At 37.4% G+C, this 25,422-nt stretch overlaps 1 protein-coding gene and 1 non-coding gene across 5 annotated transcripts in view; one reads left to right on the forward strand and one right to left on the reverse strand.

Moving 5' to 3' along the window:
* Adgrb3 (adhesion G protein-coupled receptor B3) overlaps positions 1-25,422 on the forward strand; it is a 728,503-nt gene that overhangs the window by 364,768 nt on the left and 338,313 nt on the right. For all 4 annotated transcript variants that reach the window (XM_052745258.1, XM_052745256.1, XM_052745257.1 and 1 more), the window contains one exon: positions 1,739-1,847. In XM_052745258.1, the coding sequence (XP_052601218.1) occupies positions 1,739-1,847 (109 nt within the window). The remainder of the gene's footprint in view (positions 1-1,738; positions 1,848-25,422) is intronic.
* Positions 8,408-8,516, reverse strand: LOC128115095 (U6 spliceosomal RNA). Its single transcript, XR_008219990.1, has one exon. It is a non-coding gene; the product is annotated as a U6 spliceosomal RNA (small nuclear RNA).

Raw genomic sequence — 25,422 nt, forward strand, 5'->3', positions numbered from 1 at the left:
AGAGAGAAATTACTGTATCTTTAAGATGGCAGGAAGCTTTTTTCAGTTTAAAAAGACTCACAAATATTTCAAAGAGACTGAATGAGCCTTCCCATTACTAGTTTTCTAAAGTAAATACTTTAAGAAAAATGAAAGTAAAGGAGATGGAGATGTTGTTTCCAAGAGTGAAAATTAAGCCTCTTGTTTTTAAGTTGTATTCATCCATATACCAAACAACACCCACAATCTTACCCATGAAAATCAACAGGGCACAGTAGAATTAGGAAGCTTTAGAGCCCAGAGGAACTTTATTCATGCTTGTCTATGGGGTGATAACTTTTCAGAATTCCCATTTAGTAACTGAGCATACAGGTGAGAAAAAAGATGGACCTCCTAAATATTTCTAGTGTTAAATATTTCAGTTTTCTGTGGAATATGTGTATATGCAGATGGATAGATGAATTTCATACATATGTGGTATTTGATTTTTAGATGAAACAGCTATAGCCCTCTGCAAAAAAAACATACAGACTTATAGCCTGCCCTGTTGATCCCTTTTCTTCCTAATCCATTCCCTCACAGCTCTTGCCTTATGCTATCCAGCCAATCAGATCTTTTCCTCTCCCACTCTGGCATTTATAAAATAAAACAACTGGAACACAAACCACTTAATTTTTCATGTTCAAAAGCTGCAGTGACACATTCCTTTAATCCCAGCTCAGGAGGCAGAGCCAGGAGGATCTTTGTGAGTTTGAGGCCAGCCTGGGCTATAGAGCAAGATCCAGGACAGGCTCCAAAACTACACGGAGAAGACCTGTCTTGTGGGGAAAAAAAAAGCTGCAGTGATGAAGATATTTACACATGATAAAATGCATATGTGTTCTTAGATGTCTTTGCTGTTACATACGGTATTAGCTTTTGACAGGTTAAGGTATCTCTGAGAAATCAGATCCTTTTGTGTGTACCATGGTATTGGCTAATACACTCAAAGCATGGAAGTAAATTGACCTGCTCATAGATAGATGCATAGGTAACTGGGTACATAGGTGGAAAACGCTGGTACAGAAGCAGATAGGTGACAGATGAGTGAATGGATCCTGCCTTGGTTACTAGTAGACTGACATAATGCTTTTAGCTACATTGCTAGTCTCCTTGAGATTCTGTTTTTAGCCTACAATAAGTATAATATTCTCCCATAGGTTTGTTTATTTCATGTGTACATGTAAATTATTTATATTATAGCTATGATTATATTCCTGTAATTATTGCTAATTTGTTCATACAATTACTAAATCAATTATTAGAAGTAAATGATTCTCACAAGTTATTGATCATACAGTGGATTTACTGTTTTTAAATATCTTCATGATAGGAGTAATACTTGTATTTTTCTTCCCATGTTCTCCATATAGATATTAAGCTAAAATGCTGAGTCCGGTTTTAGTGTTTTATTATTTAAGCAAGGGAGTTTATTGAAAATAAAATTATGTTATTTGTGTGTAGACAATCTACTAGACATTTTAAGTTTTTTTGAGCTTCTTGAGAGATTAATTAGTGTATCATGTCACTTCCAAAGCTCTTGCTGCATGACACCTGGTATCAGAATCAACTGTTAATTTAAAAGCTAACAGATGACTCCAGTTCAGACAGTAGAGAACAGAACTCATTTGTGTTTGTGTATGTCGAATATCTTACTTTCTAGTTCTGTAGTCCATTTTATGGACTTTTCGTCAAGTCTCACTTGCACTTATTTTTCTAGATTTACCCAGGCTCAATAGAGTTAATGCAGGTGATTGAAGATTTTATACACATTGTTGGAATGGGGATGATGGACTTTCAAAATTCGTACCTAATGACTGGAAATGTAGGTAAGAAATAGGAGTATTCCTCAAAACTTTCTTGAAATTAAATGTCACAGTTTGCACCACACATTTTCAAGTGTAATGTTTTTGTTCATGTCTTTAAGTGTATGTGAAGAAATATATTGGGGAAATTTAATGGCTGTGATTTAGGTGGACCAAGCACCACATACATCAAGTGTGTACCCCTGTTTAAATATGTACTATTTACTTTCCTCAGGGAGAGATAAGCAAACATCTCTTCACCCAAGGTAGGGCACTAACTACAGAACAAAATAGTATCATTTCACCCAAATCTAATTTGGGGAAAAATGTGTCTTCCTAGATCTATTTCTAGGAGCCCGGAGAGGGGGTTGCTTACAAAATCATGGGTAATCCAAAAGCTGCTGCATCAACCTATCCCTGCATAGATGGCAACGTATGAAAGCGGTTTGCCTGAGCTTCCTACCCAAACTGCAGGCAAGCCACTCAAAAGTCTCCTCCTTCTCCCCACTTAATGAACATAACCTGAAGGGTGGGAGGGGGATGGGGGGAGTGGGTCTCGAGTCTTGTAACTTTCTTAGCTTCCTGAGTCTTGTAAATTTCTTGAGTTTCCTGAGTCTTGTAAGTTATATTAGCTACCTAAATGATTTGATCTCCTCTCTTCCTCTTTTCCTTCTCACCCCCCTCTCCTCTCTCCTCCCTCCATGAGGGAATGTTTTAATGTGACACAAATCCCTACTTAAAATTTCTTCCCCTGGCTCTTACAAGATTTCTGTTCCCTCCTCCATGATGTTCCCTGAAATATGAAGGAGGTGATTTGGATGTCTAATGGTTTTTCCTTCCATTTCGGGTCAGCATGGAACCACTAGGCCACAGCAATGGTCATTTAATCTCAACATCTTAGATAGTTGATTGCCCATAGTAACCACTGCCCACTGAAAAGAGTAGGTTTCCCACCAAAGGGAAGGGGCTTCTGAATCATTTCCAACTTTATTTCTCTCTGTTCTAAACCCAAATTAAAGTGTCTGTAGCAATAAAAACCTACAGTATAGCCGGGCGGTGGTGGCGCACACCTTTAATCCCAGCACTCAGGAGGCAGAGGCAGGCAGATATCTGTGAGTGTGAGGCCAGCCTGGGCTACAGAGTGAGCTCCAGGAAAGGCGCAAATCTACACAGAGAAACCCTGTCTTGAAAAAACCAAAAAAAAAAAAAAGAACTTACAGTATAATTCTGGTATGCAACCAACATTCGTCTCAATAGCCTTCATGGCTTCTGGGGGCTTCAGGGGAGGTAAGATATTGCTAGGGATGGCGTCTTCCCCTAGGAACCTCATGGCTCCTGTGAGTGGCATTTTCCAAAAACAGTGTGTCTTTTTTCAGACTCTTCAGTTTTTGTCTTTACTGTTGTCCTAAGCTGTTCCAAATTTGTATAACACTCAAAGGTTAGCCTTATATAATGAAACGATTTATAGAGGGTGGACAGGATTTCAGATTGACCACTGTCATTTTGAACAAATGTCAATGGGTTTGGGGATTTGGAAGTAAGAAGGTTAAAAAAAAAAGATTCTAGATCCAATGAAGCATCACTTACATTAACTGTTTTATCAGAAGAAGAATGTTAGATACAGTGGTGTAGATGAGGACCTCATTCCATCTAGGCGTCCATGATTCATAGTCACTTTCCACTAACAACCCTTAAGCCTTCTCATCCTGGGGCACAATTGTATGGCTATGACATAGCTTTCTACCCATGATGGTCATGGCAGGGCTGGCTCATACTGCTTGACATACCTAATAACTAAGAGGGAGCAAAGTTATGACCTAGCTTGTTCCTCCCACATCTGGACCTGTATCTTGGAGTCTGAGAGACTCTAGGCATTGCACCATGGCTGCAAATTGTCTGTTGGCCACATGTGGCAGCTAAAATGTCCTTTTAAAACATCCGTCTTGCCGGGCGGTGGTGGCGCACGCCTTTAATCCCAGCACTCGGGAGGCAGAGCCAGGCGGATCTCTGTGAGTTCGAGGCCAGCCTGGGCTACCAAGTGAGTTCCAGAAAGGCGCAAAGCTACACAGAAAAACCCTGTCTCGAAAAACCAAAAAAAAAAAAAAAAAAAAAAAAAAAAAAAAAATCCGTCTTAAGTATATTTTCTACTTGGGAACTCCAGCTCAATAAAAATCTTTTTTACAAAAGTAAAATCACATTCACTTTTGAGCAACTTTGATAGGATCCACTGTCTTTTTTTCTTTTTAATATCTTTACAAAATTTTTCATCTCCTCCTGAGTGCTTTGGTTCCTTATAAACTCAGTTTATATGCCAGTCTAAATCATCCAGATCTGTTAGAGACTCTTCTACCTTACATAAAGATCAGCCCCATCATGATATTTAGAAAAGCCACTGAAGTATCAAGCAACTCTCAAGGGCCCTAATGAATTAATTTCTCTATTCTCCTAAGACCACATTTCTATCAGGCCAGGTGAGCTGGGCATTGAACACCCCCTGTCAAATGCACATTTCCCTCACTAATATTTTTTTTCCTGTTATTATCCAGTCCCCAGTACTCTTGGTGACCTCAGCTGGCAATAGCTAACTGTCCCTAATGGCTTTTATAAGCCAGTCTCTCAGGGACTAATTTTCCCCGTGCTGCCTTTGATTATTCAGCCTTTGTCTCAGGGAGGCAGGAGGAGTTAGTTGAATTATTCAGTTTCTCTACATCATGGCACTCAGACTGATCCCATCTGCAGCTATGTCCCACAACCACATGAGCCAAACTTTGAAACCGTTCATTTCTTGTTCAAAAGCCTTTCACAATCCAAGCAATTATCATGACTTCCTACACTGGACTATTAGTAAGGCCCACGTCTGTTAATTGGACCATGAATTTTCCCTTTCTGTATTAAAGGTCAGACTTGAGAAATTTCACTATTATCTCCATCTCTGAGTCTTCCCAAGGTTCTATGTGTAGGGATCCCAAGAAGGGCCCTTTAGTACAGATATAACCTGTACTTTTTTTACTCTTTCGTATAGCTGGCTATAGGAAACAGCAAGCCAACACTTCCATATCATCCTCTGTTTTCTATTTTTCTTGCTTCTGAATCAGAGACTAGTGCAGAAAATAGTGTCTCTGTGTGTGCTTACCATTTGCACTTCCTTCCTTGTGTACACAAATTATTTCTAGACAGAAACATGAGCCTGAGTTACAAATGTTTTCTATCACCCAGAGGAATGAATGGCTGTGCAGTTGTTACCACAACCTGCTGATAATCCCATCTCCTATGTGGTATCTCCAGGGATTACAGTTCCAGTTATAGGTCATTTGGAGGATTTCAGTGTCATCAAATGAAAACCACAATACCACATAGAACAAGACAGCCCTCATTCCCCCGTGGGATCTCCTCATCCCAGGATGCTCTACTCTTAGATAGCTCTGTATATGCCAGTTGAATGTAATACCATAGCCAGGGGCACATACCTGTCACTCAAGCAAGGAGACGTATACCCCATATCCCATGGGGAAAGGGAGCCATTTTGGAATTGTCCCTGAACATTTCAGTCTCGGGTACATGCTTTATCACCTGGTTTAGGAGCTGCCGTGCAACTGCTCTTTCCAAACACAGCTTTGATTCTGTGAGCAAGGGTTCAGACTGTAGTTGTGTTTTACAGCTTTTCCCAAAGACATGTTAAGAGGGTCTAGTGAACTGACATGGTGCACCAAGGACAGGCTTAAAAAGTGTTCCATGGAAGTACAGCTGGGTGAACCAGGGCTTACTTGTAAGAATGTGGGTGAGCAGTTATTTGGTTATTTAGAGGATCATCAGAGGCAGCCTCATGGCTGAGAAGCCCATCTCATTGTGAATAAAACTCATGAAAGTCACATTCCTGGATCTCTACCCACCCTGTAGGTGCCTCCACGGAAGAACTTGCCTTCCTCCTGCAGCAATTGTCCACTGCATATATAACCTTATGCAGAGGCTTTCAAGAATCGTAACTTTCTGAGTATCCTGAGTCTTAGAAGTTTGTGAGCTTCTCTAGCCTTGTAGGTTTCTTTGTCATCCTGAGTCTATAATAGTCCCTCTTCTACCCGGGAGTGAATATTTCAGTGTAAATGAAGCAGACAATACATACTTATATAGGTACATACACATACACACATACATACATACATGTTTCCCTCTGCATGTACTTATTTAGAGTATCCATAGGTCTATTGTGTGTTTCTCTACATATTTCTCTAAAGGTTAATATATGCTTATTTTTACATTTGCTAAGTGTTCCTTGCTATCTATCAAATACAATATGGAATATTATACATCAGTGATTTTGAAAAAAAAATGAAGGTTCCCTTTCTTCCATGAATTGCTCATAGACTGTTGAGTTGCTTCCTCTCTAAGTATTCTGAGCATGTGTGAGATTTATGTGGAACATTTCAGAATGCGTCTAGGGGACACGTGGGTGTGCTAGTGCCATGATTTTCTGAAACACCTTCCAGGGCACAATGGATTGCTCAGATTCCTGGAGTGGATTCTAAAATGATAAAGACACACAAAACAACAGGTTTTCTTCTTTTAGTTGAGGTTACAGTAGCATTTCATTATAGACTACAGAGGAATAAAACCCACACAATGCTTTCTACTGAACCAACAGTAATTGTATTATGGAAATGGCATATTTCTCTTTGCAGATGAAAATTGGTTAAGAACAAAGAAATTGTCTTCTTAATTATTACACAAATTGATTTCATTAAAATTTAGTTTTACTACTAACTTAAAGCTTCCTGTCTTAATTTTTTTTGTGATTCAGAAAGATTTTCTTTTATTTGCCATGCTACAATTATAATCACATAAAAACAATGGAGCTCTGGGTAATATGGGGTTATTATTATTACTAATCTCAACATTTGTCTGTGGTGTTTGAGGCCTGTCTGGTTGATATAAGGAAGTTTCAAAGATAAAAAATAAAATATATTATCAGGTCAATATCAGTCATATTTTGAGAATGTATTTTAAAATTACTATAAAGGAATCAAAGACTATTTCAGAGTCAAATATGTTTAAATTTTGGCTTAACATATTTCAGAAAAATAACATATCAAATTACTTATAGTATTATTATTATTATTGTTAGCTACAAAATATTATGTCCATAACTTAAACATAAGTAAACATTTATTGCTTACATTTATTTTGATTCATTATTATTATATGTTTGAATATTCTGTATATCTCATTTGCAATAAGATGTGTTCACTACATTTGTCTCCTTTCTTTTATATCACTTAATTGCCTTTAGTCTTGCATAAGAATAGTATAACTATTCAGCTGTTTGATTACTTACATAGTCTCAATTATCCATAATCTGAAGCTTATCTTCTGTGAATAAGAAACGCAAACAGTGTTATTGACTGACCACTGAAAAGGACTATGTATCGATGATTTGTCCCCAAACACTGCCTAAGACCTTAGTATAGCTTGGTGGTTGGCACTGGGAACTGTTCTGTACAAATAGGAGTTTCCCAAGTTTTGTCTACTAGCATCAAATTGCATAATATGGATAACTGCTGAATGTACCGCAATGATGTACCCTAGTTTAGAACCCATAATGTGGTAACTGATTCCCAAGACCTTGCTTTTGAAAAAGATAGTCTTTTTTTAAAAATTTAACTTATTCTTCTCTCATACAATGTATCTTTACTACAGCTTCCCCTCCCTCCACTCCCCACTACTCTCCCACCCCCACCCCATATCCTTCAGAAAAGAGCAGGCCTCCCAAGGTCATCAACCAAATACAGCACAAGTTACAATATGACTAGGCACAAACCCTCACATCAAGGCTGGGTAACGCAACCCAGAAGGAGCAAAAGGATCCCAGAGCAGGCAGAAGAATCAGAAACCCCCCCACTCCCACTGTCAGGAGTCCGCCCCAAACACCAAGCCAACAACTATAACATATGTGCAGAAGAACTAGCGTAGACCCAAGCAGGCTCCATGAATGCCACTTCGGTCTCTGTGAGCCCCGCCACCCGTGAGCTCTGCTTAGTTGATTCTACATGCCATGCTTTCCCGGTATCCTCGACCCTTCTGACTCCTGCAATTCCTCTTCCTTACCCCTCTGGTAGTCTTAAGACTGAGGATAATAACTAATGCTTAAAATCATGCCTTCAATTCATCAAGATAAGAAGGTCTGTGGTCCAATTAACTTGGTGGGGAAACAGGCAATATATCTTGCAATAGTTTTCTTCAAAAATAATTAAGTAAAATGTTTCAACATATCTTTAATTAAAAAGTGTCTCCATGTATATCAGTTTCTAGCAAATGAAGATTTACCCTTTGCTAAAACATATGAATAGGAGAATGTCCAAGTATAGTCAGATTTTCAAAAGATAAATAATATCAAGAAATTTAATACAACATTTGGAAAAATAATTCTACAAAAAAGAGTTAAGCCAAAATGGAATGAACTAAATTTCACACCCCACCCCAGGAAATCTTGTGTCAGCTAAATACTCATTTAAGATGTAATTTTCACAGTAGCATCATGTAGCATATTATATTTATTCACCTTATCAAGACTAACATATTCATTTATTTTTTTTACTATGGAACACTTCACAAATTTGTGTGTCGTCCTTGCTTGAGGGCCATGCTAATCTCTGCATCATTCCAATTTTAATGTGTGTATTGCCAAAGCGTTCACAAGACTAATCTATTCTTTATAACTAGGTGTTTTTGTTTTAGACTTAGTACTAGACCTGTATTCATTGAACAGAATCCAAAGGTCAGTGGTGTGTTATTTGTTGTTATCAAATGGATTATGTTCAATTACCAAAAAACAAAATGACAATATTGCTTACTAAGCAATGCAGTTTATTGGTGTCACTAATACAAATGAATTGATTCAGACATTGTGATACTTACCCATTACCCCAGCAGTCAGAAGCAGAAGCAGGAGAACTGTGAATTCTAGTGCAGCCTAAACCCCCGAGGAAGATGATAACCCCACAATTTATAAGGTCAATAGGGTTTTAGTCAGCAAGCAAATTTTGTTGGAGAGTAAAAAATAATTGCATAAGGAACTGGAGAGATGGCTCAGCAGTATGGTCTGCTTTTCCAGAGGACCTGGGTTCAATTCCCAGCACCCACATGGTGGCTCACAACTGTCTGTAACTCCAGTTCTAGGAGCTCTAACGACCTTGTTTGTGGGTGCCAGGCACACATGTGTGCAGAGATGTCAATGCAGACAAAGCACCCATACACAAGAATTTTTTTCCAAATCTTTTCAAAATTATATAAATAAATAAACAATCAGCATGCTTTGTGCTTACCACATAAACCAAAGGCTGGAAATACACCATTGAAAGGCTAAGAAATAGTTTTGCAGAAGGATGTATTTAATCATTTATGCTGGATTTTAAAAGTTTGCTGGTTTTTTGTTTGTTTGGTTTGGTTTTTTTGTTTTGTTTTGTTTTATTTTATTTTATCACTCAAGATGAAAGAATGTGATTAGCAAGCAAATGGTTACATTTCACACCATTTTTTTTTTTTTTTTTTTTTGGTTTTTCGAGACAGGGTTTCTCTGTGTAGCTTTGCGCCTTTCCTGGGACTCACTTGGTAGTCCAGGCTGGCCTCGAACTCACAGAGATCCACCTGGCTCTGCCTCCCGAGTGCTGAGATTAAAGGCGTGCGCCACCACCGCCCGGCCATTTTTTTTTTTTTTTTTAATCAAAGATGATAAAGAGGTGCCTGGCTAGCTTTAAACGTATTTGTTTGTAACTCTAGCTTTAGAGGATCGATGCCCCCTTCTGGCCTCTGTGGGCATCTGCATGCATATGGTGCACAGACCTACACTGTAAATCCTGCTCTGCTTGGCAGGAGGTTATAGCAGAAAATAGGAAATGTTACAGTTATTGGAAAGACTGCAAACATAATTAGTATAAATCGAGATAAAAGGCTCTTAACTGCAATCTGCATGACATGATGAAGAATTGAATTAGGAATCATTTGAATCAAGCCTAAATGTGGGCATGAATTTCAGATTCTCCCTGAGATTAGAACTGATTGGATTCTATAACTGATCGTGCAGTGAGAGATAAGGGGGAAATTGAGATTGTATTTATTCTAAGAACATTTGAAACTATCTCTCACATATTGATATTTAGAAAAGGGTAAACCCCAAGTGACAACCAAAAATGAGATTTTGAATTTTAGTTCAGAAGTCAAATCACTAAACACACACTGTGATCAATTGCATCCAACCATTATTTAAAGGTTGCATCTGTGGACATGTTTTCAGTGATCAAGACAGCAGTGTGATGTAAAAAAAAAAAGGGGAGGGGGAGTGAGGTGATGCCTGCTCTGAAAATAATCAGGGCGGTGTCAGAGGATGACTGCTTAGAGGTAGTTTGTACAAGAATTCCCTGAATAAGAAAACAGTTGGCGTCAACTTTAACAGGAGAAAGAATGTTTTGAAATAATATGTGTATTAATGTTCAACTTCTAATAAAGTTTAGAGTGTTGGGACTTTTTTAAGTCCGTAATTATTGATGGCATAACATGGGCATTCTAAGGAAAAGTACAGACACAGTGAATGGGGCTTAAATTTCCATGTCCTGGGTGGCTTCAATGTAATTCTTTTCTTTTCTTTTCTTTTCTTTTCTTTTCTTTTCTTTTCTTTTCTTTTCTTTTCTTCTCTTTTCTTTTCTTTCTTTCTTTCTTTTTTTCCCTCTTTGGGGACCTGCCACCTAGATCCCAAATAAATACATGGAGACTTACTCTTACTTATGAATTCCTGGCCTTAACTTACTCGTTTCTAGCCAGCTCTTCTAGCTTAAATTATCCCACTTCTCTTTAACTACATTTTGCCTTGGAGCTTTTAACCTTGCTTTCTGTCTTTCTGTCCTTCTGACTCCATGGCTGGCTGTGGGGCTGGGTGGCTGGCCTTTGACATCCTTCTCCCTCCTTTTCTCACTCCTCCCTCCCCGCCTCATCTTCTCGATTTCTCCTATTTACTCTCCTTTCCTGTCACCCTCACCAGTTTCTCTCCCCTGCCTAGCTGTTGACCATTCAGCTCTTTATTAGACCAATCAGGTATTTTAGGCAGGCAAAATAATACAGCTTTACAGAGTTAAACAAAGGCAACATAAAAGAGTGCAACACATCTTTGCATCATTAAACAAATATTCTACAGCATAAACGAATGTAACACATCTTAGAAGAATATTCCCCAACACTTCAGTGGTCATAGCCTTAAAATGTTGATTCAGTTGTCTGCAAGGATTTACTTTGCACAGATGTATGCTGCTGCACCCACGTACTGCTGTCTCACAACTCTTCTAAGGAATTATTCAATGTTGACAATATCAGACAAACAGGGAATGGTTTTCAGGCTGATAATATCTTCAAATACCGTATGTTAGGGTTTTCAACTGTAAAGAATTTCAAGTGTTATTCCTGAAATACGAGATTCTTGAAAATATAGCTCCATTTCTTCCCCAGCACACAATAAAGCGGTGTCTCAGACACAGTAAAGTGAATATATTTTTTCTTTGTGAAGTTAAGTATCCGAGTTTATTCTTGATTTAGAAACATAGACTACTGGGCTTTTCAGAATGAACATTCATACTCAATAGTCTTTTGAAACTGAATCTGAATAAAGACATAACATTTTCAATGTCTCTTTTTTCCTCCACGGTGTCTTTTCATCAACATAAAATCCATGTAATTTCTAAAATTCACTATGAACTTGAATAAACACTTTGGTACCACATCTTGGTCTTCCATTGCGGAGCAACAGCCTTGCAGTCTGATGCTGTAGCTGGGGGCAAGGCCTGGCTCCTCCCTGGAGTCTTATTTTCCTCCTCTCACTGCTTAGCATTGTGCTTCACACATCCCATCACTTGCTTCGCTTCCTTTCTTAAAAACAAGACACATGTTGACACCAAGACCCCAAAATAGAGACATGAGCATCTATTTTTTTTTAATCTTGTAGGACTGACGTCAGTTCGGTTAGCTAGACTAGGTGGGAAATGTGTAAGGTTCTCCCAGTCTTCCAGCCCTCTACAAGTCTTGCTAGACACCTAGATTAAATGAGTAATTTTCCTTAAGTCGGGAAAAAAATTAAAGTACTAGTTTCTTTATATATTACCATCATACAGCTTCTGTTGAGAAAATAGTTCAAGTCTTTTGAAGATAAGACTTGGTATGATATGCAATGCTGAATCCTTAAATTATCTCTTTTTTATTCAATAGAAATTATCACATGCACAATGTTGACTGATCCACTTAATGTCTGATCCACTGATCCACCAAATGTCTTGGGGTGGAAACTGTGGGTAGGTTAATGCAAAAAGCCATTTCAACTTTTCTGGGCATGAGCAATACAGACAACTAGGGACTTATGGATGGGCTCTTGTGCATGAAGCTAATATCCCCAATTTAAAGTGTGTCCCAGGGCCAGGACAGTAGATTGGTAATGATTCACATATTTAATTCACTTTATATTTTCTCAGTCTAATTGCCTGTCATGTTCTGTTTTCCATTCTAAGACTTTGTCAGTGAATGAATTTGACAAAACTCTTGCTCTTGTGGAGTTGTGAAATTTCTGTTTCATATTAATGAGACACATGTCAAGCAAATATCATCCAATATGCTCAATGGTTATAATTGCTGTGAAGAGAAATAAAGCACTCTACCAGGTTTAGAAATACAGGGTGAAGACAGGGATCCCATTTCATGAGGGTCAGGAACAGCCTCCAAACAGTAATATGTGAAATGGCAGGAAGACCTTGAGAACCTAAGCTGCCATGGCACGTATAGACAGAACACTTCAAATAGAACAAAAGCAGTATGGAAAGACCATGGTGCACACAGAGTGTGCTATACACTGGAGTATCAGGAGAACTCCAGGAATGTTGAGGTGGCTGAAGTGTGACCATGAAAAAAAAAAGGCTGTCAAAGAGGTGACAAGAAAGGAGACTTGGAAGGCATTTGACTGAATACCTGAAAATAAGAAAGAAAAAAAAAACACACACAAAAAAAACCCAGAAAGAAAGATAGATAGAGAGAGAGAGAGAGAGAGAGAGAGAGAGAGAGAGAGAAAGAAAGAAAGAAAGAAAGAAAGAAAGAAAGAAAGAAAGAAAGAAAGAAAAAAGACTGCAGATTTCAGCAGAAAAACAGCATAATTTGATCTGACATTTAGTGGATTATTGTGACTACTAAGTGGAAGATAGTAAGTTATATGGGATGTCAGTGATGTAGCTGAGAGCATTGAGAACATGTGGAGCCTGAGGTAGGTGATGCTGGAAATGGTGAGAAGTTATCCCAGCAGTTAATCTGGCAGATTTTACAACAGTTTAGATGGGATGCTAATGAAAGAGGATGTTCTTAGCTGGGCAGGGTGTTGCATCCAAGGTCAAAGCTATTGTGGATGCTGATGCAGGAAGGTCTCATGAGACTGGTGATTCAAGATTGTCTCAGGTAAAACAAGAGACACAAAGTAAATGTTCAGGGATTTTCTCCTATAGCATATCTAGGACAGTTTAAGTTAGAAATCTATCATTTCTAACTTAAACTGTCCTAGACTATTCAGGTGTCTCTAAAGTTTAGAGTCCAGTATGTGTGTGCATGCATGTTGAGTTTCCTCATTTACATATGAGTCCTTCCTCCTACTGTTTATGTTAATTTCACTTGTGTTCTCAGAGAATCTGATCAATTTTTCCATGGAAGTCATCACCATCATTCCATCATCTGAACCCCTGGGCATGAAAATAGTTATAAAATGATTTCATAAAACTGTGCCTCATATTAAACTGCCAGTTAAACAATGAAATAAGCCATGTTTTCCCTATGATTTGGATTTAAATAAGCCATGTTTGGCCTGAAATGTTAGTGTATCTTCTTATACTTAAGTCATGTATACTTAACGATGGAAGAACTCCTAAAAATCAGACATGCCCAACTATGAGCCAGTCAGCTGTGTTATACTTTGTGCTTTGTAAGAGAATGTGTTAAGTAAAAACTTTTAAAAATTAAAAATATATGAAAGTTGTTTGTTGTGTAATTGAAGGATGGTTTTGAAAATATTTTATCCCTACCACTTAAAATATTATTTGTGAAAGTACTAATGTCACAGTTAGAACTCTAGACCTCAATGTAGAAAGCACTAATCTAGTTATCACATTGCAATATCAGTAGGCTTCTAATTTCTAAGTAAATTGGTGTGAAAAGTAGTTACATAAACATCCATGCATTTCTATCTGTCTTATGTACTTACATTCAAGGACACAATTATTCATCAAACAATTATTCAATAATATTTTTGTCACTGAAGATCTTTAAACAATATGAATAGGCATTCTCTCTTGTTTTAAATAACCCAAATCTCCCAAGCTTTTCTGTGTTATCCTGATATTATCCCAACTTCTAATCTGAACAACTGCTCTGCTGTATTATCATATATAGTCATTTCTAAATCTCTGTTTAATAAATTTTACTCCTTTTTCCTCATTTGTCTTGCCACTAAGAAATAATAGAACATTTTGGAATTTTTTTAGGTACCTTAGGCCCACATCTTTTGAATGTGCAACTTAATGACAATCTACAAAGCACCAGATAGAAACTATTGGTCCCAAAAATCTGTTTTCAGAAGTCTCATTTGAGCACAATGTATAGAAAATGTTTCTCTTTCCTCCTCATTCCTGATGCTTGTCTAACAAAAGCTTGGATCCCAAATTAATGATGTCCAGGTATTCATGATGTTATTTGTCTTGACAGCCTTGTGAGTGTGGAGGGCACTCATGTGGTTTGTCCTGTATCAATGATTTGCCTTCAGAAATAATGATTTCTCCTTTTGCATGCCAGTAATTAAAAGTTAAAGATTTCTTTTGTTGCTCTGTTCAGGCAGTCACCCACTAACCCACTTCTGTTATATTAAAAACTTTTTAATATGACTCTTGGGAAACTTACACATATGCTCTGCTTTTGTACATCAATGGTAAATTATTCCTGACCATTTGTTTTCTTTTGTACTAATAGCCTTTATAAATACTTACTCCATTAAAAAAACTGTTTTTCTTCCTAATTATACATATTAAAGGATAACTGAATTATCCTTGTTATAAATATTTTACAACATATCTTAGGCAGGGAACTATTATGAACATGTTACTTATTCAGTCCTGATTCCTACAGTTACCATCCAGCAGAGAACATGTTGCTATAGGAACAATTCTTTGTGTCTATCCCATATTATTTATTTTGTATTTTTTTACTCTTTAATTTTTATTTTATAAATGTTATTAATAAAAATCTTATAATAAAATAAACATCATATACTAAAATTAACCAGATTCAAAATCTATACATCTCAATGAACTCCTGCATTGTTAGAATAGTCGTTTTGAAGCTATGGAGCTTTACATTTGATTTTTGTACTTTCACTACTGAATATTATATTTATGCACTTATCCACACTGAGATAAACCTCTTAATGTCTAAAACCCAAGGACACACAAACCGCACTTTACAACATTAGCAATAGAAAATGCATAATAATTTGCAAGAGCTTTGAGAAAAACATGGGAAAAGAAAGTGGAGACTTCCACATTTCCTACCAAAGGCATGCATGTTCAGCCTGTAGGACACAATGCATATAACAGACATGGTGAAGGTGGAGTTCATATTTAAATGTTCAGGGTAGTTATCTTTTAGTAGAGAACCAAACCTCGAAATGAAATTTTCTGATAGAATATAGCATAATTCTTGAATTTCTCATACATTGACACATATACCTAGTCATAAATGTTTTTGATTCAGTTTCTTTAGTATCTGCAATGAGGTTGTTGCTCATTCTTAAGCATTTAGGGAGCTATGAAGAGGGACTTTGCAGGGCTGAGCGGTTACTTTGCTTCTCAGTTCAGGAGATCTGCTTTCTGACATGGGAGTGAGCAGAAGGATGATCTGGGACATGGAATGGCTTTTTGTTTCCATGGAGAACTTCTAGCTTTTCCCATGGTGGGTTCTTTCTTTTTGTTATAATTCCTTTAAAATCTGCTAGATTCACACTTGTGAGTATAAATGGAAAGATAAACTCTAAAGCTTCCTGAAAGGAGGACTTGAGGTTTTAAGATGTTCTGGTCTCTTCTGGTTTGTGCAATATTGTAAGGATTTAGAATTAGTAAAAGTACCATATTGCATCCTTCTTTGCAATTTCGCTCTTCAACTAAAAGGACTCAACTGTCTGTGCCACTATGAAAACTAATCTTGTTTTAGCTGTTTCTATGGCAATAATCGCTTATCTCTATGACAATATTGGTCTGGCTCTGTAATAATAACCATGTGAGAACAGAGGCAATGAGTCCCTCTTAACAATTTATTTTCATGTTTTTTTGTTTTTTCAAAAGTCTGGCTCTATTTGGCTATACCAGGAAATCTGTGCTGACTTCGCCATCCCCACCTTCACCAAAATCCTCTTGACCCCATATGAATGAGGCTTTGAGCTGAATTTGCAGACTGAAAAACAGTCTCAGAAAAGGAACCAGCATTCTTCCATCCATGTAGGTTGGAGAGGATGCTCTTCTGTATATTTTCAAAGATGCTGACCAAGAATGAGGGCACACTCCTGTAATCTCAGAACTCAAGGCTTTGAGGCCAGAAGATTGGGAGCTCAACACCAGCCTATTGGGGAAATTATTAAGGCCACTCCACATAGTTAAAAGGAAGATTTATTTAGTGGGTAACTTACAAATGAAGGGATAGGTAGGTCGGGGGTTCTGGGGAAGGTGTATCGCAGTCCAGCGTTGTTCTCCAGAGCTCTGTTCGGTCCACCTTCATCATCCAGGATCCAGGAACAGAGAGCGAGTGCTGGCCCTTCCAGATCTCGCGTCTCCAGGCACCTCCCTTGGGCCCGCCTTGTAGGCGTGACAGTTGCTGAAGCCTCAATGGGGGTTGGAACTTCCAGATCAAAGCTGGAATGGCTACCCACTACACCAGCCTGGTCTACATAGCATGACCATGACTGATCAGAAAAAACAAAAGTAATAAAATAAAATGTGCTGCCTTTAGAGTTTGACACGTGGATAGCAACATTCCATGACTAGCAGGCCTTCTGCAAATCACTTCATCGCTAGTTTTCCAATGCTCCTCTCTAAAATAAAATAAAATAATAAAATAACTTCCCTAAGGATTTATTGCCATGATTCTATGTTACATATATTTGGTATCTGGCAAGGAATGGGCCCTTTATTTTATAATACACGAACAGGGGCAATTATGGGTTCTATTTCTGCCTGGATATGTAACTATGGTGACATTATTCTATTCCCTCTGACCATAGTCCATTCCCCTAGAAAACTTTAAAATTACTCCTAAAGTTTTCTGCCCTGTATATTGAAAAAGTAAATCTAAACATGCTTGGTGCACACTTTGCAATGAGGAAAAAGATGTTATACTTCTAGGCAGATATTGTAACAAAACAAAGCAATGTGCTGTGTGCTTTAGAAGGAGCATATGCTACAGTTGCCTTCTGGAGTGCGATGACAACAACCAAGCGATAAGACTTAGATGGCATTCGCTGTCTTTTGGGGGGAGTTTTCTCCTCCATTCATTTATTTGTCATGAATCACATTGCAGCTCCATTGAGTGAGTTTTAGAAGGCAGGTTTTTTTTCTGATTTAACTTTATGATATCTAAACATTTGTCTGCCAGATTTTATTCTTTTATATACAAGTCAAATGGCCCTATATTCTGCAGAATTTATAAATGTTTTAGTGTCCCTCATTCTTCAGTTCTCTTGTGTAGTTAAAAGTGTTGGCGAGCTGTTGTAACCTACAGAAATTTTCTCCTGCCTGTGGACTAATCAGGCCCAGTCCCGCTTGGCTTCTGATATAGGGTGCTGTCAGGTGCTTTCTAGGTGGTATACAACAACTAAAATTTTCTGTATGAAGAATTTTAACTTTAGATTATAAATCATTTCTCATAATGCTCATAATGTTTCTCTGCAGATCCTATGCCTTCTTACAAGGGCAATAACTTTACTGTCATTATTCACAGATGCATTCCCAGAACCCATCACTGTGCTTTGCATAGACTCGATACTCACTTAGTGTTTGCTGAATAAGTGAGTTCTCCATGTTGTTATATTACGTTCTCCATGTTGGAAAACTTAATCATATCTATATCCCAATTGTTAGTTCTAACGCAAAGACATCCAATTTATGTTTTCATATAATATAGAGTATTAATCTTATTAATCATTTGCTTATTGAATTAATAATTTAATAAATATCAATTAATATAAATTTCAGGTCTTGCAACTTCCAAGATCATATTCATTCTTGTACCCTACCTAAATACTCAGCACTCTGAATATGGTATTACTATTTGTATTAACATGATAGCAATTATTATTATTAATATTATGATCATGGTTACCCTGGGATATCTTAAGTGTTCTTATCTCTCACCATTTCTCCTATTCAGAATGTCCTTTTTTTCTCTTCTCTGTATTGTTCTGATGCCCCTGGAACATAATTGACCTTTACTAGGCTCTGGGACCACACAGGCAGTTCCTTCCTCCTTAGCTCAGACCTGTCTGTTAAGCCCACTTCAGACAGTCCTGTTCAGAGTGGCTTTTCCTGATCTACTTCCCTACTTCTGGTTGTCCACCTCATCAGTCATTTCCTTCATGGAGGCAGGTATCACAATCTGGAACACTATGAGTTGTCTTTTTTTCCCTTGAGGATTGGATTTATTCCTTAAACCAGACTTCAACACCTTAAGGACAAAGACCTCATGTGCTCTGTGCAGTCACTAAATTTCAATGGTAGGGCAGTTCTTGGAATGCACTGGAGTTTGATGGAAGTTTTTTGGATGAATATATTCACAAATGAACGTTTAAGTCTCTAATGATGTCTTTACTCCTATCAAGATAAAGTACTCCCAATGCATCCAGCTCCTCGGGGAATGTGTGACTCACTATCAAGGAGGCCTACTATTGCTGAACCATAGTTTCTCAGAGGTTCTAAGCTCATTTTCTGATAGAGTTTAATCAACCTTTAGCTTCAAAATAATAAGAAAAAGTGTGAGAAAATATTAATGCTTCATTTTCCAAGCCTCCTATTATTTTATATTTGGTTAATTATAATTGAATGTCCCGTTTTCTATAGAAATTATTTTCAGAATTTAATAGATTAGACAAAAAATGGGACTTTAACCTAAAGTGTGTTCTAAACTGGTTTTTACTACTTAGGTATATATGCAAAAATAACTTCCCGTCTCATATGTTACTCTGTATTCCTGATGGGATTAAAATTCTAAACTATTTGTGTAGCAAAAACAGGAATTTGTAAGTGTGTTTTCTGAAAGACCACAGACATACCCTTTTTGAAACTGGAAGGAAATTGGTATAATCAGTGGGTATCTTCTCGACACTGTTGTTTGTAATATGGAAAGAACACAGTAGTCAGAAAGGATTTGCAATGGACAGTACAGTAAATGACAACACTAAAATGATTTTGTTCTGACTTGCTAAAGAAAAACAGTCATTTTAAACCACATATTCTCCAAAATATATGTCTGGAATGGTGTAGTTAAGCCATTTATTGTAAATGCCTGGGTAGTAAATATTTTAGGAGTTGTGAACCACACCATCTCTGTTGTAACTACTCAACTCTGCCATTGTGCCCTGAAAGTAATGAAAGGCCATAAGGAAATCATAGGTGTTCCTGAGTTCCAATAAAACTTTATTTACAGCCATTGGAAATTTAATTTCATATAATTTTCACATGCCAAGAAAGATTATTCTTCATTTTTCCCATTGTTTAAAAAATGTGAATAACATTTTTAGCTTGTAAATGCTAGAAAAATAGCCAAGGGGACACATTGGTTGTAGGCTGTAATTTACCAGTTTCTGGTCCAGACAATTCTACTGGAACAAGACTCAAGTGCATGGCCTTGAATCGACCCTCATGCATCAGCATTCTCAGTGTTGAACAAAAGACAGCGAAGTTCCAAGGGGTTAAAGGAGTTCCTCTAAGAGCACCTATGCCTAGAAAAGAAAAGAAAAGAAAAGTAAAAACTAGAAATGCATTCTACTGTCCAGATTCCCAGGCTTGAAATGGGTAATGGATGAAAATTAGAATGTGAAGCTAATAACATAGAAATGATTTAGAAGAGTTTCTATTTTGATAGAGGAAGGGAATCTGAAAATAGTTCATTATCTAATTTGAATACAGCATAGAGTATTTAAGACTTACAAAGCTGAAGGAGGAACTAATAAAATCCCACATTGTTGCTTATTTTTAATGCCGCATCTAGTTTGACTTACAGAGGATCTTATCTTTAAAAGGAGGAATTGAGAACTTGTAACCACAAGGAGATTTCTCATCTAAATTTTACACAGTGCCCACAGGAGTCAGGCATCTTATACTTGGTGGTGGTGATGGCAATGGAAGTGATGGAGCTCACTGGTCCAAAGCATGTCCTGCCCACTGATGCTGTTTCCAGAGAAGTGACAGCTGAGCATCACATCCTCAACCATCCGTTTCTTTCTCTGTGGCCTTCAGCATTCTAATCCCCACCTTTTGGGAAAGAAGAGTGTGCTGGTGGGGAACCAAAGTGGAATGAACAATTCAAGTTCTATCTCTTGAAATACCTGACCGTTTCCTACAGACCACTATGGCAGCATCTTAAGATGGGATTGTTCATGGAGATGTTAAAAGATAAAGACGGTGCAGGCAAAGGAAAGTGCATATGCTACTGTTTAATCCATTGTTCTTCAATGACATTGAGTTTGGATTTGATGGACATGTGGGCCTTTTATTGCCTCCGACTGAGTTACTCAATCTGCCTTTTGTTCTTAGTGAGAAACAGTACAATGAAGCGGAATACATTTGTTGTTAATATGCTAGATAAAATCAAACTGTACAAGGCAGCACGAATCTGAGGAGACAAACTAGGATTTGAATCCCCATGACACCACTTAAAACCTTGGCATAATAGATTAAACAGAGTCCGATTCCTCATTCATAAAAACAAAAGTTCCAATAATATCAGTGAAGCTTAAACAGAGTCCGAGTCCTCCTTTGTAAAAACAAAGGCCCCGATAATAACAATGAAGAGGCTGATAAACATAATGCCCCCCCCCGAGGTGATTTGAATGTTAAATGAGATATCATGTCTAAGGTTTCTGGATAAGTGGTGTGTTAACAACAGTGTCTTGTACAGAAGAGAACTTTGACAAATACTTGATGGATAAATTAAGGAGTGAATGGAAAGTGCCATTCTTCTAACAATTGTCCAGCAAGTGTCAAGAAAAGAGCTGTCCTTCTTTTCTTCTTAGATATTCTCACTGTTTTACCAAGAATTGAGCATTGCTATAGAAATACAAACTGCAAGGTTTTTAACTGCTACGTCCTCAGAGGTTGCACAGAAGTGCATCTCCATGGGTCTGCTCTCTGTGACAAACCCAAATGATATATCCCAGCATATCCAAACAAAACATCATTTTCCCCTGCTCCCATACTCTCCTTCGACAAAATCTGCAGAGACTACCTAACAAACTTGAGAGATGTTTTCCACAGGAAATTCCGTTTTGATAACTAGACAGTTTTCTAATACTGATGCATGAAGACTCAGCTTGCCAGTTGTACCCTCTGAAGGAACATGAAAAAAACGATGCAAACTTCAAATATGTCTGAGACTCAACACAAAGACATAATGAATGGAAAAGGCAGTTTTAAAAACAGCCTTTAAACACATCTGTATTCCCTTACACATATGTCCATGGATACAAGGCTCCCTTGCCTGGATGTTTCCTCTGATCATTGACACTGAGTGGTCCAAAATGTGACTCACTACATTGAGCACTTAGGATCATGCTTGAAAGTAGAGCTTCAGAAAGACTCTTTGCTGTCTGGGGTCTTAGCTCCTTTGGAAACACTGAGTTTGTTACGATGTTTATTCTCTTTATTGAAGCAGTACGTTTTTAACCTGAATGATTTTCTACAACCCCCAAAAGCAAAGAGAAAAAAATGTATTCCTTCCAGCAAAGTCAGTCGGAAAAGACGAGCAAGAAAAAGAATACAAGAAAATGAAAATGAAGAAAGAAAAGTTATGGGAAAAATAAACAATATACAGTACACAGGACTCTTCTTCATCTCCCTGGATGCTACATTTTAGCACTAGAGTTTGAGCTCTGCTTATCTTCAGACCCGTTCCTGCCTGTGGGCATATGAATGTATTTAACATAAAACACTCAAGAAGTAATCTCTTGCTTGTAGTCACTCAAAAAAATAAATAATGTTGAAGCCAAAATTAAATACTTCATTATGATACATAACCAACCTTGGAGTAGCTTTCTTAAACATAGTTATATGAAAATTGGCTCCCATAGTAATAGCCAACACTTCCACAGAAGCTCCTATGTTCTGGGTGTACTTCTCATGTGGTCCTCTCATAGCTCAGCCCAGCCAGCTAGATAGTGCTAGACCTGTGTTACAGAAGTTGCTGTTAAGGAACAGAGAATGCAGTGAATTTACTCAGCTACACAGTTTGTAGAATGAAGGTGGAATTTGACTTTATTTATACTTGTTACTGCTTTTGATTTTTTTTTTTTAATACTTGAGACATACTCCTATGTTGCCCAGGTTAGTTTCTACCTTGCTATGTAGTTCAGGAAGATCTTGACTTTCTGATCCTACTGTTTGCATGTACCTTATGCTGGAATTACAAGTAAGTGCCACTACTCCCAGTTTATGCATTGTGAGGGATGAGACCAAGCACTTTGAATATGCTATGCAAATAACTACAGACACTGAAAATTATCTTTCAAACTGGTACTTTTGAGATGGATAGGGGATTCTATTAATACTTACCCAAAACTCTAAACAGGTCTATGAAACTAAGAAACACCCAGAACCCAAGTCAAGGGCAAAAATGGGTTCCCAGGGTAAAACAAGCTGGTAGACGGCTGTATTCTTGACTAGCCTTAGTTTATCTATTTTTCTCATCTCTGCATCCTTCATCCATACACTTTTGCTCTCTTGCTCTCAAATGTTTTCTTTCCTTCTGCCTTTCCTGTCTGCCTAAAATTCAGGTAATATATCAAGTTTACTAGCTCCAATTTGTACGTGGAACACACTCATTACAATGGTGAACAACCCAGAGCCTTTATTCTCTTTAACTTTCACAATAGCAAAGGGTAAAACCTTATAAGCTCCCTGGGGAGTAAGTCTTGCTTTGCTGAAGCAAAAGGATCATGAAGGAAGAGAGCTCATACACTTTTAGACTCATCTACAGAAATTCCCTTGTGCTTCTGATGAACAAAACTCTTAAAAGAGAGATAATGATAATTGAGGTTGGGAGGGGGATGTGTTGGGGGTACTGAGGAGAGTTGGAGGGAGGGAATGAAGGTGAATATGATCAAGATATGTTGTAAACATACATAAAATCTGGAAGGAATACATTTAATACTGTTTTTAAAAGCTAGAAATGGGGGGAAACCATTTACACTGAACCTGGATCATTTCAGAGCTTGGCCAATAAAGACATGATATTAAACTCAATCTGCTATCACTACTCCAAAGTTTGCCATGAGTCACCTATTTTACTTCATAAGAAATTGAATCTAGTTTTATAGTGAACGCACAGTTTTCTGAATTCAAGGCAATTCTTGGAGCATTGAAGGTGTCTCTATTTATCCAGAGACACTCTATCCTTTCACATTTCATCTAGGCTCCATAAGCTGTAAAAGATTCTTACCCATGAAAGCCTGTCTATCTTCTAATGCTTACAGTGACTGGATTTAATAACCAGTTACCATAGAAGCACAGCATATACTGTGCATGTGTGCTTTGTTTTTGTCGCATAAGCAAAAACCCGCATGTTTACTACGTTGTAGTTGAAGGAATTAATATTTGAATCTTACCTCCTCAGTAGTCCTCTAACACGCTCTTCCCATTTCCTTAAAGACTGACTGATTCCAAATATATAAGGGATTTGGACAGTTAAACTCAGTGGCGAAGGGCACCTGAAGTTAGAGTCAAAGACAGTTCATGTAATTTTGCACATTATAATTCAACAACCAAGGACATATATTTACCAACGTGTGGACCGTTTTTCTGTACACAGCTGAAGTTTTGTGTCCTGGAACACATTTGAATAGGGTTATTTATGGAAAGAAATCATCTTGGTTTTAAAAATTAAAAAAAAGAAACTAAAATAATTACACTCGTTATTCAAAAAATGGCATTTAACATCTGTAACTAATTTATGTCTTATCCAGTACCTTTTTTTTCCCTTCAACATTTAGTTAGCAAATCCTTTTTAAGCTTAATATGTCAAATTGCAGGCCAAATGAAATTCCATCCTGTGCTGATAATGGATGTGTATAATAGCCACAAAGAGCTTTTATGAAGTATAATTTCTCTGTGCACTGCCATAATACATAACCAATTTAATTTGAAGCCAAGCCAGGGGTGCTGTAATATATTTATACAACTAATATTGTTAAAATCTTAATTTCATCCTCTCTTGTTTTAAATTACAAGTTCCTCCAGAATAAAACCCACTTCTGAAGAGCCTAATGCTTTTTACTTTCTCTTTCCTATTGTGATAGCTTTTAGAGTTTGCCCATCATCTTTCCACTTATATTATCCATGGGACACTTGAAGCATTAATGTAGAACAGGGGTGGGCCTATGGAAAATTTGACCAATTACATTTCTTAATTGTAAAATGTATATAATATATAAGTGCCTAAGTATTTATCATCTTAAATCTTATTATATACATTATTGTAAATATAGGTACATATACTATAAATTTAAAACTACTGTTACATAAAATACACTTAGACTTCTCAAAACCTATCATTTATGTTTCTTTCAACATGCATTAAAATATGTATTTCTGGGGGCTGAAGACAGCTCGGTGGTTCAGACCACGGGCTTCTCTTCCGCAGGACATGGGTTCAGTTGTCAGCACTCACATGATGACTGACAGCCATCCGTAACTACAGTCCTAGGGGATCCAATACACTCTCCAAGCCTCTGCATGCACGGTACTCATAGTACCCAGACATACATGCAGGCAAAACACCCATACAAATAAAATAAAAGTAAATAAATCAAAATTATTTTTAAACTTGTATTTCTAGTAGTAAAAACACAATTCCCAATATGAATATATATTCATACATATTTATGTATATTTATTGCAATTTTAGGGCAAAATTCTTAAGGTTATATTGTGACTGATATATCTGATATTTCTGTGTATGAAGTTGCCTTTGTAGTTAGTTATGGTATCATTATTGGTACTGTGGTATGTCACTTGGATTGTGACCATTCTTTGTCTCAATAATATGCTTGCTTTATTGTCCTTGTCTTCATGGGACCTACCTAAATCATAACAACCTTATTCTGACAATTATGTAAAGAAATCGTTTTCTGAAGATAAAACAGATTTAAATAGTTCAGTCTACCAGATATGTGTGCTAAACTGTGTAATAGTGCAATGTGGGCTTCTAACAGTTACAGTGGAGAGCCAGTGTGAACAGCAGTGTGAATATTGGGCCTCTCAGGATACCCACATCACCATTGACCATCATTGTG

This window comes from Peromyscus californicus, unplaced genomic scaffold, assembly GCF_007827085.1.
Source record: "Peromyscus californicus insignis strain IS unplaced genomic scaffold, ASM782708v3 Scaffold_19__1_contigs__length_69161282, whole genome shotgun sequence".
NCBI classification, from domain to species: domain Eukaryota; kingdom Metazoa; phylum Chordata; class Mammalia; order Rodentia; family Cricetidae; genus Peromyscus; species Peromyscus californicus.